At 47.7% G+C, this 18,881-nt stretch overlaps 1 protein-coding gene across 5 annotated transcripts in view; it reads right to left on the bottom strand.

Moving 5' to 3' along the window:
* Nucleotides 1–18,881, bottom strand: part of CCDC63 (coiled-coil domain containing 63) — a 59,227-nt gene that overhangs the window by 35,185 nt on the left and 5,161 nt on the right. For 3 of the 5 annotated variants that reach the window (XM_019039176.4, XM_063694331.1, XM_063694330.1), the window contains exons 2-4: nucleotides 17,847–17,953; nucleotides 17,234–17,403; nucleotides 12,566–12,755 (exon numbers count right to left, since the gene is read on the bottom strand). In XM_019039176.4, the coding sequence (XP_018894721.2) occupies nucleotides 12,566–12,755; nucleotides 17,234–17,403; nucleotides 17,847–17,855 (369 nt within the window). In that variant the 5' untranslated portion in view covers nucleotides 17,856–17,953. Of the gene's footprint in view, nucleotides 1–12,565; nucleotides 12,756–16,770; nucleotides 16,893–17,233; nucleotides 17,404–17,846; nucleotides 17,954–18,881 lie in introns of those variants that run through there. The other 2 variants (XM_019039178.3, XM_055359050.2) reach the window with 2 other exon arrangements.

Genomic DNA, 18,881 nt, shown 5'->3' with positions numbered 1-18,881 from the left:
CTAACTGAAGTGTGCTCAGATAGCATCTGTATGGGTACCAGCTCTACAGTTCACTAACTGAAGTGTGCTCAGACAAAAACTGCAATGTTCTTTCTTTTCCTATAAATGGAATTTTAACTTATCTCTTGGATGCCTCCTCAATTAGACTTAATCTTAGCCAGTTTGGGGTACAATAAAGCAATCTGGAGATTTGCTGTCACCTGCGCATGTAAATGTCACTCACCTGTGACATTTATATACAATGACATACATTCTGCCTACCCAAAGCCATGGTTTCCAGCAGAAATGACATCGTCCTCCCAGGGGACTTCTGTAAACTTGGAGAAGTGATTTTTTGGCTCTTGCAATGATGAAGGCACTAGTGGCATGTAATGGGTGGGTCACGAGAGGTCACATACCCTGCAACATGTGAGATAGCACCAGGCATCCAAGACTTCTCCTCCATCCTTGACTTCCCAGTGGCCCCTTGGATGTTACGTAGATGAGAGACCTCTTTATACTTTTATTTTCTTTTGAAACTTTCTTTTTGTTTTTTGAGACAGGGTCTCACTCTGTCACCCAGGCTGGAGTGCTGTGGCACGATCTTGGCTCACCACAACCTCCGCCTTCCAGGTTCAAGCGATTCTCCTACCTCAGCGTCTCGAGTAACTGGGACTAAAGGCATGCACCACCATGCCTGTCTAATTTTTTTGTATTTTTAGTACAGATGGGGTTTCGCCATGTTGGCCAGCCTGGTTTCGAACTCCTGGCCTCAAGTGATCCACCCGCCTCAGCATCCCAAAATGCTGGGATTACAGGCATGAGCCACCATGCCCGGCTCCTTTTCCATATCTGATCAAAAAAGATAGTTTGATTCTAGGTACAAAAAATTTGGCCAGCATTTTGGGAGGCCAGGGTGGGAGTATCACTTGAGACCAGGAATTTGAGACCAGCCTGGACAACAAAGTGAGACCCCTATCTCTACAGAAAAATCTAAAAATAGTCAGGCTTGGTGGCATGCACCTATAGTTTCAGCTACTTGAGAGGCTGAGGCAGGAGGATCACTTGAGCCTAGGAGGTCGAAGCTGCAGTGAGCCATGATTGCATCACTGCACTCCAGCCTGAACAGGGCAAGACCCTATCTTAAAAAAACAAACAAACAAAAACACAACTATCTTTTCTATGTACACACACAGAATTTTCCATTCAATGCTAATAGACACTGAATTATCCAGGACTGTAGTCACTGTATCAATCAAGAGAAGATTATTCTTCGATTTGTTTGGAACTTTACTGAGAGTTGGTCACATTCTGAAAATCACGTCACCAGCACAGCCTGAATCATGTTCTTCGAGTTGTGGATACAGTCGGCCTGCATCTGTCTGCAGTATGTGTAATGCTTGGCAATTCTGCCTATCAATACAGGCCTCTCACTGCAGTTTTTAGGCCAGGGGTCTGAAAACTCCAGCCCTTGGTCAAATCTGGCCCACTACCTGTTTTTGTCAATAAAGTTTTATTGAAATCCAGCCATGCCCATTCATTTATGTATTGTCTATGGCTGCCCTCAAGCTACAAAGGCAGAGCTAAGGACTTGCTACAGAGACCACGTGGTCCACAAGGCCAAAATATTCACTATCTGGTTCCCTGCAGAAACAGTTTGCTGGCCCTGTTCTAGGTAAGTCAGATGAGGACATTCACGTATCAAAATAAATATCATTCTAGTACAAATAACTTTTATTTCTTCCTTATATTATAATTAAGGCATCATATTGATTTTAAAACATAAATAAAGGGAAAATATTCTATAATTTATGGATTTCATTTCCAGATTGTAAAGGGATAATTATTTGCTGTTGAAAAAGGGTGTTGGCAGACATAATGTTGAATGAAAAAAGCCAGTTATAAAGTGCATATCCTGGAAGAGGTGATTTAGATGCAATTCTATATGCAGACAAAACAAAGTTATGATGCTGGAGATCAGGATGAGGTTCCTTGGGGGTGGTTTGTGGAAAGAGACCAAGGAAGCTTTCCGGACACTGCAATAATCTACCTCTTGATCTTGGTGATGATTACATTAGTGTATACCTAAGTATCAGTTCATTGAGCTGTATCCTTAAGACGCGTGCACCTCATCATGTGTAATTAACAACTCAGTGGAAAGAGATCTCACCACTGCACTCCAGTCTTGCTCTGGTGACAGAGCAAGACTCTGTCTCAAAAAAAAAAAAAAGGAAGGAAGGAAGGGAGGGAGGAAGGAAGGAAAGAGAGCGAGAAGGAAAGAAAAGAAAGAAAGAAAGAAAGAAAGAAAGAAAGAAAGAAAGAAAGAAAGAAAGAAAGAAAGAAAGAAAGAAAGAAAGAAAAGGAAGGAAGGAAGGAAGGAGTGTTATGGTTTTTGGGAGTGATAAGTTTAAGAACCACTGTCCTGGCTGGGTGCAGTGGCTCACGCCTGTAATCCCAGCACTTTGGGAGTCCAAGGCAGGTGGATCATGAGGTCAGGAGATCAAGACCATCCTGGCTAACACGGTGAAACCCTGTCTCTACTAAAAATACAAAAAATTAGCCAGGCGTGGTGGCCGGCGCCAGTAGTCCCAGCTACTTGGGAGGCTGAGGCAGGAGAATGGCATGAACCTGGGAGGCAGAGCTTGCAGTGAGCCAAGATTGCACCACTGTACTCCAGCCTGGGCAACAGAGCAAGACTCTGTCTCAAAAAAAAAAAAAAGAACCACTGTCCTAAAGGGATCCACAAATGGGCTGTGTATTTAGGAGGTCCTTTCCTGCTTGGAAGTTTGGTATTCACAGATTCAAAGTCTCTGGATGGAAACTGAGGCAAAGCCACTGGGCTTAGAGAGGTCGAGGTCCTTGGTGACCCCAGAGAAAGCAGTTTCAGTGGAGGTGACTTCTTCCCATCACCAGGGACGGAGGTGGAAATAACATCTGCCCAAGAAAGGGAAGCAGGGAATGTAGACAAGTCCTTCTAGAAACTTCTAGAAAGGGGGAAGCTGGCAGTAATTTGGGATTGCAGGTGGGTTGTGTTTTGAGTTTCGTTTGTGCTCAGTTTTTAGGTTATTTGAAATAAAATAGGCAAGGGAGGGATACCTTGACAAAATAGAAGGTGAAGATGAGAGCAACCAGGGCGGTCATTGATGGAGAGAGGTCTTTCTCTAATAATGGGGGATGCGACTGAAGGAGGGTAACACAGGATGGGGTCTGGCCTCATAGAAGGGCAATGGGACACCTCTCCCTCTGAGGCAATGCAGATGGAGTAGAGGATGGAGGGATGCACCCTCTTGGGGTGCAGGGAAAGGCATGGCTGCCACAATCTTTTAAAGCAGATGAAACAACACTGAGGCCACCTATGTCCAGAGACTTTTTGCTAAGTGAAACGTAAATAACCTAAATGCAAAGTGGTGCCCTGGATTAGATCCTGGGACAGTAAAAGGACATGAATGGAAAACACTAATGAAATCCTAATAAAGGACTGGGTGCTGTGCCTCATGCCTGTAATCCCAACACATTGGGAGGCCCAGGCGGGTGGATCACCAGAGGTCAGGAGTTTGAGACCAGCCTGGCCAACATGGCGAAACCCCATCTCTACTAGAAATACAAAAATTAGCCAGGCATGGTGGTGGGCGCCTGTAATTCTAGCTACTTGGGAGGTTGAGGAAAGAGAATTGCTTGATCCCGGGAGGTAGAGGTTGCAGTGAGCCAAGATCATGCCATTGCACTCCAGCCTGGGCAACAAGAGCAAAACTCCATCTCAAAAAAAGAAACTCCAGTAAAAACTGGAGTTCAGTTAATAGTAACATATCAACATTCATTGCTTAGTTTTGACAAATGTCCCATGGTAATGTACAATGTTTACATTAGGGGGAGCCGGGTGAAGGATATGTGAGAACTATATTATCTTTGTAACCATTCCGTAAATTTTAAAGTATGCCAAAATAAAAAGCTTATTAAAAATAATTGATAAATAAATGTCCTTTTGGTCAAAGCCTCTCTTGGTTGGGTATTATGTTACTTGCAGCCAAAAGCATTCCTGACACACCATCCACTTTACTCATTAGGATAATTGACTCTGACTTCAAATAAGTGAAATCTACCCTGCCATGGCTGGCAGGAAAAAAATGTTAGTGTCTCTCCATACCCTCGTAATGCCAGCCCAGTTCTCCAGACCCAAACACTCCCCAGCCAGTGTCCCGGAAACTTCACTCCATAGTTTCTCATATGAGGCATTCCAACACACTGCTAGCAGTGTGTATAACCAGCCCACAATGCAGCCTTAGCCCACACCCAAATATCTTCATTATCAATATTTAAACCCATCTAGAAGCAGACGGCTAATGCTAAGTCCCAGAAGGCCTTAGAGAAGTTTCAGAACTAGTATCTGAAGAAGAGTGCCCTTCAAGACTAGTAAGTACCAGATCCTAAGCACAACAGAGGCACATTCTCTTCTTAGAGGCTGGGCTGAGACTAAGCTCTGAGATGTCTTTTTGGAACCCTGGTAGGTAAAGGCAACAGGGAATGAAGAGGACAATGACATTCAAAGCAACTTGGTTTGTTCCTGTTTGTGTCGAGATGGTGGCTTGATGAGGATAGTCTAAAGCTCAGTTCCTGTTCTGGAATTGAGAAGTTCTAGATGAGGAAGGCTTAAGTGCTCAGTGTTGTGAAATATAAAGTTTGTCAGCCTCCAGCTGGGAATCAGGGGCCCCGTGCAGAGCCTGGGCTGGTGAATTCTGCAAGCAGTTGCATCTGGGATTCCGTGTTAGCATCCCTGAGTTTTAATTCCCTTTGGTTATCCCCAAGTCTTCAGAAAGTCTACACAGCACAGTCTCAGCTATCTTCATGGGAAGCTGAGAGAAAAATCTACACTAGTGGGCTGCAAAAAGTGGGCAGGAAGGTGGCATACAAAAGTAAAGTGGGCCAGCAAATAGACATGACAGGATGGCAGAGATGATAGCAAACTAGAATGCGTGCACCCTATCTTAAGGGGCACCAGCTTGTTATCAGTTAAGAAAAAATGTAAGTTACAGAAAGCCCAACTAAAGAGTGGCTTAAGAAAATTACGGTTTATCTTTTTCTCATAAAAAGTTGCTTCTGCCTGTAACCCCAGCACTTTGGGAGGCCGAGGCAGGTGGATCACCTGAGGTCAGACGTTCAAGACAAGCCTGGCCAACACGGTAAAACCCCATCTCTACTAAAAATGCAAAAATTAGCTGAGCGTGGTGGTGCACATCTGCAATCCCAGCTACTTGGCAGGCTGAGGCATGAGAATTGCTTGAACCTGGGAGGCAGAGGTTGCAGTAAGCTGAGGATGCACCACTGCACTCCAGCCTGGGTGACAGAGGGAGACTCTGTCTCACATACACAAAAAAGAAAAAAGTTGCTGAGCTAAGTTCCATAGCTCAAAGAAGTAAGGACAAGATCTCTGTAATTCACCTGACTGTTCCTTTATCGTTAAAAGATGACTGCCATTGCACCGACCTTCACGGTCTTATTCCAGGGAGGAAAGTAGAAGATGCAATATGTTTGAAGAGGTAGGTCACCTATCTGGAAAGCAAGACTTTCCCAGAAACCCCAACAGACTTCCTCTTAAAACTCACTGTCCACCGTTAGCTGCAAGGGAAGATGGGAGGAGCATTTTAGCTGGGCACAAGACCAGCTTGAACAAAGTCAGAAATCTGTTAGAGAAGAAAAAGTAGAGAATACGGGAACAGTTGTCAGTGTCACTCACAACACTATTTAGTTAACAGTTGTTCTATGAAAATTCAGGCCTGATATCCCAGATCTTTCGGTTTCTAAAGCCGGAACTCTTATTTCTTTATGAAATCTCACAATTTTTTTTCTTTTTTCTTTGTCTCCTCTTTTTCTTTTTTCTTTTTTTTTTTTTGGTATATGCTGAACATCTATCAATTATTAACATGTTGTCAACTAATGAAATCTTAAACAATAAATGGGCCAAACCCTTCCTGTCACCAGGCTTAATCCATCCTGAGATCTACCGGTTTGAGATCCTTGGTCTACATCCACATTTAGAGTCACGGAGCCACAGCGCTCTGATGAAAGATGGATTTTAGGCAGCAAGAAGTGCCCAGTGGAAGACAGAAGAGTGACCCAGAGCCAGACAGCTGGCAGAGGTGGCACCCAGGACTGTGGTAGACACAGTGGCTGGTGGCTCCCCACATCCATTCCTCCCATATCCAAGGCCACCGTGAGAAACCCCCTCTGCCTGTGATGTATTGATTCCAGAGTAAGCAGGACTAAACCAGCTGGGGCCTCTCTATTGGGAAGGGATGTCTGCTAAGGAAGCTTCTAGAAAAAGTCTTCTCATTCCTAAAAGAGTTATTGGAGGACAGGGTACATCTCCTGAAGGTAGTGTCAGTCTGGGTGTGGTGCCTGGAATTGCTGCTCCCATCTTGCCCCAGCCAAAGGATAACACCCAACACAGCTGACAGCAAAATTGAGCTGCTAAACCAACCAGCCCTGAAGCTTGCCTTACCTCTGCACTTCCTGTCATATGAGACAAAACATTTCCTTATTACCAGTCATCTATCAGGGAAGGTGGTCTCCACCCCAGCTCCAGGGGATAGAGCATCACTGGTTTAAGCCAAGTGGAAAACATTTTATTTTCTCTCTTTTTTTTTTTTTTGAGATGGAGTCTCACTCTGTTGCCCAGGCTGCAGTGCAGTGGCATGATCTTGGCTCACTGCAACCCCTGCCTCCCAGGTTCAAGTGATTCTCCTGCCTCAGCCTCCCAAGTAGCTGGGATCACAGGCATGCGCCACCATATGCAGAGATGGGGTTTTTACCATGTTGGCCAGGCTGGTCTGTTCATAACTCCTGACCTCAGGCGATCCTCCCACCTCAGCCTCCCAAAGTGCTGGGATTACAGGCATGAGTCACGGCGCCCAGTGTCTTTTTTTTTTTTTTTAAGACAGGGTCTTGCTATGTTGCCCAGGCTGGTCTCAAACTCCTGGGCTCAAAGATCTTCCTGCTTCAGCCTCCCCAGTAACTTGGACCACGGGCAACTGTGTAGGACTCAGAAAACTTTTCTTAAAGGGCCAGATGGTAAATATTTTAAGCTCCACGGACTAAGAGGTTATAACCAGGTACTCATACAATCATTTAAAATGTCAAAGCCATTCTTTGCTGGAAGACTATAAACAGATAGGCTGGATTTGGCCCTTGGCCTGTAATTTGCTACCCCTGGTCTACTCAAAGCCAGTTCTGGAAATTCTACTTCCCTTTGTCAGTGATTGACATTGAAATGGGCATATATGCCAGCCATGGCTGATGAGGGGAAATCTGCCAGAGGGATTTTGTGAAATACTCTCTCCCATCTCATCTTCATGTCTTTGAAAGTGGTTCTGTGAGGATGAATGTGGCTATGGCAGAAGCTGATGCCAGCTGATGACTGCTTTGGCAGTCACCTTGTGACCATGAGGAGCAGACCGGTAAAGAGGATCAGAGAGAAAAAGACAAACCATCATTGCAGAGATGCTAAACCATCCCTGGAGGTTGGACACGGTGGCTCACGCCTGTAATCCCTGCACTTTAGGAGGCTGAGGTGGGCAGATCACTTGAGGTCAGGAGTTCAATACTAGCCTGGCTAACATGGTGAAACCCCATCTCTACTAAAAATACAAAAATTAGCCAGGCATGGTGGCACGTGTCTGTAATCCCAACTACTAGGGAGGCTGAGGCAGGAGAACTGCTTGAACCCAAGAGGCAAAGGTTGCAGTGGGCCGAGATTGTGCCACTGCACTCCAGCCTGGGCAACGGAGCAAGATTCTGTCTCAAAAAAAAAAAAAAAAAAATCCCTGGGATAGCCTATTTCCAGTCAGATATTTTGTTATGCGATAACAACATAATAACAACAAACCTCTACCCTCTCAATTAATACCACTTGAGAATTCTGTTACTTGCAGCCCAACCTTTCCTCACTGGTACATCATGCGAGTGGCAGCTCGGATGATCAGGTGTCAAGGGAACTGCTGGGTTTCACATAAACTGGTGAGGCATATGAATGCTATTACGATGGATACTAGCCATGGTTTGGACTTCAGCTGGAACACTCACACACACACACACACACACACACGTGTGTGTCACTCAAAGCGAGACTAAAGGACTTCACCTGCCCCGACACACACAGTGGAGTCAGGCCCCCGCTCTACTTTGGTGTCCCTTCTGTTCCGTGCACAGGCAGCACCCCCAGTGCAAACCCTCACTAACTCACCAATGAAATAAAACAAACAGCTGGGCCTCAGTGCAAACCCTCACTAACTCACCAATGAAATAAAACAAACAGCTGGATGCCGTGGCTCATGCCTGTAATCCCAACACTTTGGGAGGCCAAGGCAGGTGGATCACCTGAGGTCAGGGGTTCGAGACCAGCCTGGCCAACATGGTGAAACTCCATCTCTACTAAAAATACAAAAATTAACCAGGCATGGTGGTGGGTGCCTGTAATCTTAGCTACTCGGGAGGCTGAGGCGGGAGGATTGCTTGAATCTGAGAGGTGGAGGTTGCAGTGAGCTGAGATCACACCACTGCACTCCAGTCTGGGTGACAGAGTGAGATGGTCTCAAAAAAAGAAAAAAAAAAAGAAAAGAAAAAGAAAAGAAAGAAAACAACCAATTTGTTTTCCTATCCACAAGGGCGGCATCTCCAGACTGCGCCATCACCTGCTCTGAAGGCAGGCCCGCCCCCACTAGAGTTGGGCCTGCAGTCCTCCAGCTCCGGCTCCCTGTTAAGGGAAGCTGTGGCATCAGCATTTCCTGGTGGCTCTCATGAGTACATCAGAGTTGGATTTCCTTTGGAGTCTTTACGTCAGTTGCTGCTTTTGTGATGCTGGGAGTCATTCAGCCTCTGCACAATGGGAGACATTCTCCAAGGCAACGGCTGGTGGAGAATTGTATTCCCTAAGCAAGATGCTGTCTTCCCATCAGCTTATTAACTACTTTGCGAGGAAGGCCAGATAGGGCCTGGGGAGGTCCCCACCTCCAGTGACCTCCTGTGAGGACGAGGCTTTGCCCATCGAGGGTGGGCATGGGAGGAAGGGATTCTGGTAACTGCCACCCTGGAATGAAATTGGGCAAAGATGGTTTGCACTGGGCAGTGAGCCCCAGAAACTTCTGAGGACCCCACACTGTGTTGCCTTTTCCTAATGCTTCTAAAGACCCATGGCCCCAGCTCTTCTTCAATTTTTCTCTTTATTCCCTTTATTGCCTCCTTTGTCACCTTTCAGTCATTTATTCATTCACCAGTGTTTATTAAACACCTGCTCTGGTGCCAGACAGCAGGGGTGGGTGATGATAATAATCAAGACAGAGGGTCTCTGCCCTCTGAGAACTTACAATCTAGGACTGGAAACAAGCCACGAAGGGGGCGTCAAGCCCTAGGGGACGGGAGACACAAGGTATTTTGGGCACGCACAGTAGGGGCATCTAGTGGGGAAAGATGAAGGGATGACGTCCCAGCAGAAATAGCATTTGAGGCCGGGCACAGTGGCTCACACCTGTAATCCCAGCACTTCGGAGGCAGAGGAGGGCAGATCACTTGAGGTCAGGAGCTCGAGACCAGCCTGGCCAACACAGTGAAATCCCATCTCTACTAAAAGTACAAAAAAAAAAAAAAATTAGCCAGGCACCTGTAGTCCCAAATACCCTGGAGACTGAGGCAGGAGAATCGCTTGAACCCAGGAGGTGGAGGTTGCAGTGAGCCAAGATCGCACCACTGCACTCCAGCCTGGGTGACAGAGTGAGACTCCGTTTCAAAAAAAAAGAGCATTTGAGCTGAGACCTAAGTGATAAATAGGAGGTCTCCAAGCAAAGAGGACAGGGAAAGGCACTCCAGGCAGAGGGAATAGCACGTGCAAAATCCTGGAAGTGAGGGACAGCACTGTGGGCTCAAAGGACACGAAGAAGGCCTCCTCAGGTGGAACACAGAGCAGGTGGGGGCAGGGGAGGAGGTGAGAGAGGCAGGCAGAGCTGATGCAGCCCCACTGGGGAGTTGGGCCTTTATGGAAAGAACAACAGGAACTTTCTGAAGGGTTTGAAGCAGACAAAAGATGTGAAGAGATTTCCAGATTCATTCAGTAGTGATCTGGTTTGGCTCTGTGTCCCTCCCTAATCTCATGTTGAATGGTAATCCTCAGTGTTAGAGGAGGGACCTGGGGGAGACAATGGGATGGTGCGGGGCGGTTTTTCATGAATAGTTTGGCACCATCCCCCTTGGTATTGTCTTGGCGATAGTGAAATCTCATGAGATCTGGTTGTTTAAAAGTGTGTGGCGCCTCCCCCATCTCTCTCTTCTTCCTGCTCTGGCCATGTGACGTGCCTGCTCCCCCTTTGCCTTCCACCATGATTTATAAGTTTCCTGAGGCCTCCCCAGAAGCAGAAGCTGCCATGCTTCCTGTATAGCCTGCAGAACTGTGAGCCAATTAAACCTCTTTTCTTTATAAACTTCCTGTCTTGGCTGCATGCCGCGGCTCACGCCTGTCATCCCAGCACTTTGGGAGGCCGAGGTGGGTGGATCACCTGAGGTCAGGAGTTCGAGATCAGCCTGGGCAACATGGTGAAACCCTGTCTGTACTAAAATTACAAAATTAGCTGGGCGTGGGGGTGCATGCCTGTAATCCCAGCTACATGGGAGACTGAAGCAGGAGAATTGCTTGAGCCTGGGAGGCAGAAGCTGCAGTGAACCAAGATCATGCCACTGCACTCCAGCCTGGGCGACAGGAGTGAAACTCTGTCTCAAAAATAAATAAATAAATATTTAAAAATAAATAAATTACCTGTTTCAGCTGTTTCTTTATAGCAATTAATTAATACTATAATAGAAATAGTAAATGTTTACTGAGGATCTACTGTGTGCGGGACACTGGGATAGGCACGGGGTTGCGGGCAGGGGTGGCACTGTAGAGAACAAAACGGATGTGGTCCTCACCCTTGTGAAGCTGTCAGGCTGCTTAGGGAGCTGTTAAACACCAGAATAAGGCATAATGACAATGGTGGGAAGAGCTATGAAGGGGGTACTGTGGGGAGCCATGGGATCCCCCACTTGCCCCCCAGACCCACTGCTCTGTGCCCCAACAGGCTAACCTGGCTGCATCCCTGAGGGGCTCCCTTGCACTGAGGATCAGAGGGTTGGAAGAAAGAGGAGCCATTGCCCCTGGCTTGCCCCAGGCTCTCCAAGTTCCAGACCACTGCCCCCTCCCCCGCTGTTGTGAACCCTAGTGTTTCAATGTCCCTACTCATGCTCATGCCCACACCGTTGTAAATGGTTCCTGCATTAAACTCTTCTCAAAGTACCCCGCTGGGGGTGCTCTGGGTTCCAGCCAGAACCTGACTGACACAGGGAGGTATAAACTGGAGAGGGGGCACAGAAAAGGCCTCCCTGAGAAAGTCACATTTAAGTTGAGACCTGAAGGACAAGCGGGAGTGGGGAAAGGGGTGGGAGTGGGGGAGCATAAGCAAAGGCCCTGAGGTGGGCCAAGGGGTAGGCAGGGGCTAGATCACGCACGGCCTTTCAAGCCAGGGTAAGGGGCATGACCACTAATGCTGTCCTGCAAATACTTCCAACTCTTTGCCTTCCAGATAATGAGAGGGTGGCCCTTCCCGGACCCCTTTGTGGATGGGTAGGATCACGTACATGACAATTTTCTCTTGCTTTTTCTTTTCTTTTTTTTGTTACCATAATCAGAAAACACGACTATTTTGAGCCCCTAGGTCATGAGCAGAAGTGACGTGTTTCAGCCAGGCACAGTGGCTCACGCCTGTAATCTCAGCACTTTGGGAGGCCGAGGCGGGAAGATCATTTGACATCAGGAGTTTGAGACCAGCCTGGCCAACATGGTGAAACCCTGTCTCTACTAAAAATACCAAAATTAGCCAGCATGGTGGTGCACGCCTGTAATCCCAGCTACTCAGGTGGCTGAGGCATGAGAATCACTTGAACCCAGGAAGCAGAGGTTGCAGTGAGCCGAGATTGCACCGCTGCATTCCAGCCTGGGCAAGAGAGCAAGACTCTGTTTCAAAAAAAAAACGAAGTGACATGTTTCACTTCCAGACTGGAATATTCAATTGCCAGCATGAAACCCTCTAGAACTCTTTCTTTCCCATAATACCTGGCAATGTTCAAGATGGTGGCTATTCCTTCAGCCTAGTCCCAGTGTGAGAAGATATAAGGGCTCTTAGCCAACCCACAACAGTTATGTGTCATCAACAAGGAAGAAACCTTAAAGTTTTAAACCACTAAGAATGCGTGAGGGGGGGGGCATTTATTCCTGCAGCATAACCAAGCCTCTCCTAACTGATAGGGTGCAGCTGTGGGGGTTTATTCAAGGTGCAGCAGGTGGCACTGGGGAGCACGGCGGAGGGATGGACTGGTATGGCTGAGCCTGGATACTGGAGCCCAGAGGTCTCAAGGGTAGCGAGACAATAGCAGCAGTCACATTTAGCGGGCTGTCCAGAGGAGATACTGTGATACAGGGGTGTCAGGTCTGGCCTAAGGCATCACGAATATGCACCCCAACTCCTCCCCTTTGCTCTGTGTTCTGGTTAACCCTTTAAGAGAAAGACCACACCTTCTCATCCAGTTCAGCCAACAGCACTTTCAGGGATTTAATCAACGCCTCATAGTCCTCCTTAGTTTGCAGCAGGAGTCGCAGCTCCATGTAGTTCTTCTCACTCCGATTCATGTTCCTCGAGGATTTCATGAGACTCAACAGTAGGGTGATCTCATCCTGCTCTGCCTTCAGGGTCTTGATCTCCTTGCTGTTGGAAAAGCAGCCCATGATTAACCCCAAACCCCTAAGTTTAACTTGACGGAGCACTCCAGGCACATCAGCCCGGCAAGGAGACCGGGAGAGAGGAATTTCCCACCTGAGCAAGCAGGCAAAAGGGACGTATCCAGGGTCTCAGATCCAGGTCTGGAAGCCTGATCACCTGAGACCTGGTTCACCATGATTTCCTGCTGCCCTGCCTTCTCTGAGGTGGGTATTTTCTCTAGGTAACAATTTGCAGCTGTGCCTGTCAAAACCCATTACCCAGACATGGAGGAAACCCCCACGTTCTCCTTTGCCAGCAACTCCCTGGCACCTGTCTGATTCTGCAGACCATCTTTCCAGACTTTACCGCCAATTATCTCCAGTAATGAGGAGCAAACCATCAGGCAGGATTTTATTTTATTTTTTTATTTTATTTTATTTTTTTATTTTATTTTATTTTATTTTATTTTATATTTTGAGACAGAGTCTCACTCTGTTGCCCAGGCTGGAGTGCAGTGGCATGATCTCGGCTCACTGCAACCTCCACTTTCCAGGTTCAAGCGATTCTCCTGCTTCAGCCTCCTGAGTAGCTGGGACTACAGCCACAAGCCACCATGCCCGGTTACTTTTTGTATTTTTAGTAGAGACGGGTTTCGCCATGTTGGCCAGGCTGGTCTCGAACTACTGGCCTCATGTGATCCACCTGCCTCGGCCTCCCAAAGTGCTGAGATTACAGACATGAGCCACCGTGCCTGGCCAGGCAGGATTTTTCAAGTTTGCATCAACACAGGGATGCATAATAGCCTCTAAGCTCCACCAGTTTCTCTCCTTGGGGTGCTAATGAGGAAATGTCTACCGGGATGTGGGAAAACAGGGGGATTTGGAAAAGAGCAAAGGGAGCTTGAAAGACTACTGCACAATAGAACAAGGGGAAATGGCACAGAGGCTGAGTTTCTGGCAGTCTGGAGACTGACACCCACTCCCCAATGTGGTTTGCGGATCAGTAGCATGAATGTCCTTTGGAAACTTGGAGAAATGCAGAATCTCAGGTGCACAACCTGAGACCAATTGGATCAGAATCTGCTTTATTACAGAATCGAGTGTCCAGATGCTTCAAAAGTTTTGGACACACTGCTATAGAACAGTAAAGAATGTTCTACAGGCCTGGCGCAGTGGCTTATGCCTGTTATCCCAGCACTTTAGGAGGCTGAGGCCAGTGGATCATGAGGTCAGGAGTTCGAGACCAGCCTGGCTAAGATGGTGAAACCCCATCTCTAGTAAAAATACAAAAAATTAGCCGGGGGTGGTGGTGGGCGCCTGTAATCCTAGCTACTCTGGAGGCTGAGGCAGAGAATTGCTTGAACCCGGGAGGCGGAGGTTGCAGTGAGTTGCGATCGCGCCACTGCACTCCAGCCTGGGCGACAGAGCAAGACTCCATCTCAACAATACAAAAACAAACAAACAAAAAAAAAAGAATGTTCTACAGGCCTGGCGCAGTGGCTCACTCCTGTAACATCAGCACTTTGGGAGGCTGAGGCGGAAGGATTGCTTGAACTCAGGAGTTTGCGAACAGCCTGGACAACATAGTGAGGCCCTGTCTCTACAGAAAATATTAAAAGTAGCTGAGGTGGGAGGATTGCTTAAGCCCAGGAGGCAGAGGTTGCAGTGAGCTGAGATCGTGCCACTGCATTCCAGCCTGGGAGACACACAGTGAGACCCTGTCTCAAAAAAAAAAAAAAAAAAAAAAAAAAAAGAAAGGAAAGGAAAATGTCCTAGGACAGGAGTTGGCAAACCGGCCAAAAAGTGAACCAACAGGCATGGCTGTGTGCCAATAGAGATTTAATTACAAAAAACCAGCAGCCAGCCAGATTTGGCCGTAGTTTGTAGATCCCATTCTAATAGGACGTTCTGCAGTGATGAAAATGTTCTCTATCTGAGGGGCCCATAGTATCCACTTAGGCACAAGTGATTGTTGAGCACTTGAAATGCGGCTATTTCAGCAGAACTAAATATTATGTTATTTTATTTATTTTAATTAATTACAAATGTAAATAGCCACATTTGGCCAGTGACCTGCTGTCTTCTCAACTAGCCTGGGGACTCTTCTGCCCTGCTTAAGCCCCTCCTGGAAGGAGGCGGGCGGGGGAAGCTAGGGCACTCTGTCTTTGTTAAGATGGAGAGAAAAAAGAGTACAATACTCTACAAGAGTTAGGTTTTCAGGGTGCCGTGGCTCACGCCTGTAATCCCAGCACTTTGGGAGGCCGAGGCGGGCGGATCACCTGAGGTCAGGAGTTTGAGACTAGCCTGACCAACATGGTGAAACCCCATCTCTACTAAAAATACAAAATCAGCTGGGTATGGTGGCACATGCCTATAATCCCAGCTACTCGGGAGACTGAGGCAGGAGAATTGCATGAACCCAGGAGGCACAGGTTGCAGTGAGCCAAGATCGCGCCATTGCACTCCAGCCTGGGCAACAAGAGCGAAACTCCATCTCAAAAAAAATAAATAAATAAAATAATAAGAGACTAAACTCTCCACTCTTCCACCTTCCTCCCCTTCAGTTCCATCAAAGTGAAACCAGATCAAATGGATTGACTTAGTAGAGCCAGAAGCCTGTGTGTGGGGTGCTGTTGGGGTGAAGAAGGGTTAAATTCAAGAAAAATTGTCAGAGACATATCAAAAGGAGGCATTTCCTGATGCCCACCAGAGGAAGGCTTGCGAATCAGGTCAGCCAGCCACAGATGTGCAGGCTGTGGCCTGCACAACCCTAGGAAGCACCACCAGCTTGAAAACACACCACTGTTTTGTAGATTTATTACACTTTTCTGGGAGACACTTTCTTGTTCTAACAAAATCTCTACATAATGACAATTTTTCCAACAGATGACAGTAAAGTGTGTTGAGAAAGTGTACCTTTTAAGAAAATTCACATGGAGGTCCCTTATGGGCTAGCCCTGGCCCTGAGTAAGTTGAATCCATGGAAAATCTAAAGAATCCCTTTTTAGGCCAGGCATGGTGGCTCACGCCTGTAATCCTAGAACTCTGGGAGGCCTAGGCGGGCGGATTGCTTGAGCTCAGGAGTTTGAAACCAGCCTGGGCAACTTGGTGAAACCCCATCGATACAAAAAATTAGCCAGGCGTGCTGGCACACGCCTGTGATCCCAGCTACTCAGAAGGCTGAGGTCGGAGAATCGCTTAAGTCTGAGAGGCAGAGGTTGCAGTGAGCCGAGATGGCACCACTGCACTCCAGCCTGGGTTACAGAGCCAGACCCTGTCTCAAAAATAAAAATAAAAATTCCTTTTCCCCATCCTGTGAACTTCTCATCTAACAGTAAGATTTCCTTTCTAACAATGGACAGTTTCTGCCTTTATAAACAATATGGATGCAGCTAAGGAATTACATTCCCTTGGAGGGAATCTAAGAAAGCCTGCTTAATGTTTGTGTATTCAACCCCAGGGAACACCTTTCTGTTGCCTGAAGAAATGATACACTCAGCTGGGCATGGTGGCTCACACCTGTAATCCCAGCACTTTAGGAGCCGAGGTGGGTGGATCATCTGAGGACAGGAGTTTGAGACCAGCCTGGCCAACGTGGTGAAATCCTGCCTCTACTAAAAATACAAAAATTAGCCAGGCATGGTGGTGGGTGCCTGTAATCCCAGCTACTCAGGAAGCTGAGGCAGGAGAATCACCTGAACCCAGGAGGCGGAGGTTGCAGTGAGCTGGGATCACGCCATTGCCAACTCCAGGTTGGGCAACAACAGTGAAACTCCATCTCCAAAAAAAAAAAAAAAAGAAAAGAAATGATACACTCTGTAATTTCTGATGCAATCCAATTTCAAATATTCTATCTTGCCGTTCTCATAAGACACACAATTAGGAAACGTCGTTAGGGTTTCCACCTTCTCTGGGAACTCCTCCACTTCCCTGGTAGGACCAAGGGAGCAACAGCCCCAGACATTTTTGTGTCCCTTGCCCTCTCAAGCCACAGCTGATTGGACCAGGAGGAGACCGCTAACCCAAGCTGAGCCTATCAGAGTCTCCGTTTCCCAGGAACGTGAAGTTGGAATTGATTCAAGACCCTCTCTCTGTGCAGCTGGTAAACTTGAGAGTTGGAGCAGCCACTTCCCACCAGCTGAGGCTGAAATTCAGAGAGAGAGAGAACAAAAGTCATGTGTGGAGAAAAACAGAAACCAGAACTCCTTCCTCAATTAGTTCCTTCCCTGAGATCTGGGTGCCCTGCCCCCCGGGGGTCCCCAAAACACCCTGCATTCTGACAAGAAATTCCCCCTCTTCACTGAAGCCATCTCAAGTGAGTTTCTCTTGAAACTAGGCTCTGCAGATAAAAGACCGTGAATCCTCCAATGGGGCTCAGAGGTGGCTCCCTGCCCCAGGGGTCACATGACAGAAGACAAGCAACATGAAGCCCAACCCCAACTTTCCTCCAAGGTCACTCAGTGCGAAACTCCAACCATCACTTACTATTGACTTGCAATCTTCTGCTGGTTTCGGAACTTAAAAGACTTCCGGCTTTCCACCATCTTCCTGAACTGCTGCCTTAGCTTCCGGAGCTCTGCCTCCGCCTGCTGCTCTTTGGCCTTCTCCGAAGGTTCCTGGGGAGTGTCGGAGTCTTTTCTCCTGTTCTTCTTCAACTGGGGGAGATGGAGAGGAGTGGGAAGCCGTAGTGGGCCAGGTGGCTAGAGAAGCCCACAGATGGGCTTAAGAGTGAAGGGCAGTGGACGTGGCTGGGCCATGGCTAGAAGTGGAAGACCTTCCCTTGGGTGATGTCAGCTGCTTGTCTATTACATGGAAAACCCACCCTGGCTTGCTAGGGTGGAGAGATGACTGACTTGTAATTGCATACTGTGGTGAGGGGAGGGTATTCTTTGGGGTTCTGGGTTCAAACTCTGACTGTGCCATCTAGTGGGAACTTGGCTGAGTCACTGGATGTCTCTGAGCCTCCAGCCTCCCACCTACAAAATGGGTGAGCACAGATCTGTTTGTCAGGATGAGACGAGCTAACATGTGTAAAGTGGACGGCACAGTGCCTGACCCCATAGTAGGTGCTCTGTGGCTGGGAGCTGGCATCACCTACCACAGACATCTTGAAGGAACCGCACTTTGCCTCCACTCAGACACTGTACCCAGAGAGCTCAAAGCCAGCGAGCCTTCCTCTCTCTCTCTCTGTCTCTCTGCAATGCCCTGTTCATGGTGGCAAAAGGAAGAGAACTTGTAAGCCACCCCTGCTGGGGGTGCAGGTCAGAACGGCACCTCCTCCCTCCCCCTGCCATCCCTTCCTCCACCCACACCTTGGCACATGAGGAGGATACCCAGATGGCTGCCCAGGCGTGACAAAAGGCACTTATTTGTTTTAAAGCAATGTTTGCCTGGAACCTGTTTCTCTCACCATTTATTATTAGGAGCTGGGCAGATGGTTCTGGCGTGTCAGTTACCCTCCTGCTCCCTGTGTACCCAAAGAGGGGGCAAAATGGCATCAGGGGGCCGGGCATGGTGGCTTATGCCTGTAACCCAGCATTTTGGGAGGCCAAGGTCGGTAGATCACTTGAGGTCAGGAGTTCGATACCAGCCTGGTCAACATGGTGAAACCCTGTCTCTACAAAAAACACAAAAAAATTAGCCAGGCATGGTGGCACACACCTGTAATCCCAGTTACTCAGGAGGCTGAGGCAGCAGAATTGCTTGAACCCTGGAGGCAAAGATTGCAGTGAGTGAGCCGAGATCGCACCACTGCACTCCAGCCTGGGTGACAGAGTGAGACTCCATCTCACAAAAAAAAAGGCATCGGGGCAGTGTGTCCCCTGATGGGGTTATATAGAAATGTGCCCAACTTCAATTGCAGCTGTCAGGGAATCCCCACCCTCCCATCTTAGAGCAGGAGTCAGTATTCTTATCATGTCACCACTTGAACTTCATCTAGCCCATAGTTATTCAGAGCAAGGGACAGCATTAATCCCACACATCACATCCTTTGAGGTTGTGAGACCCACTGCACAGCCAATTCCAGACTGCAGGAGCTGGGTTCCAAAAGCAGAAATTCCAGCTTTGCCACCATCGAGGGTCCTGCAATGCAATGGTTTAAAGCATTGGTTGTGCCAATCATCAGATCTCA

The sequence above is a fragment of the Gorilla gorilla genome, chromosome 10 (genome assembly GCF_029281585.2).
Source record: "Gorilla gorilla gorilla isolate KB3781 chromosome 10, NHGRI_mGorGor1-v2.1_pri, whole genome shotgun sequence".
In the NCBI taxonomy this organism is placed as follows: domain Eukaryota; kingdom Metazoa; phylum Chordata; class Mammalia; order Primates; family Hominidae; genus Gorilla; species Gorilla gorilla.
The sequence above is the reverse complement of the archived record's forward strand: the minus strand, read 5'-3'. Positions and strand labels throughout refer to the sequence as shown.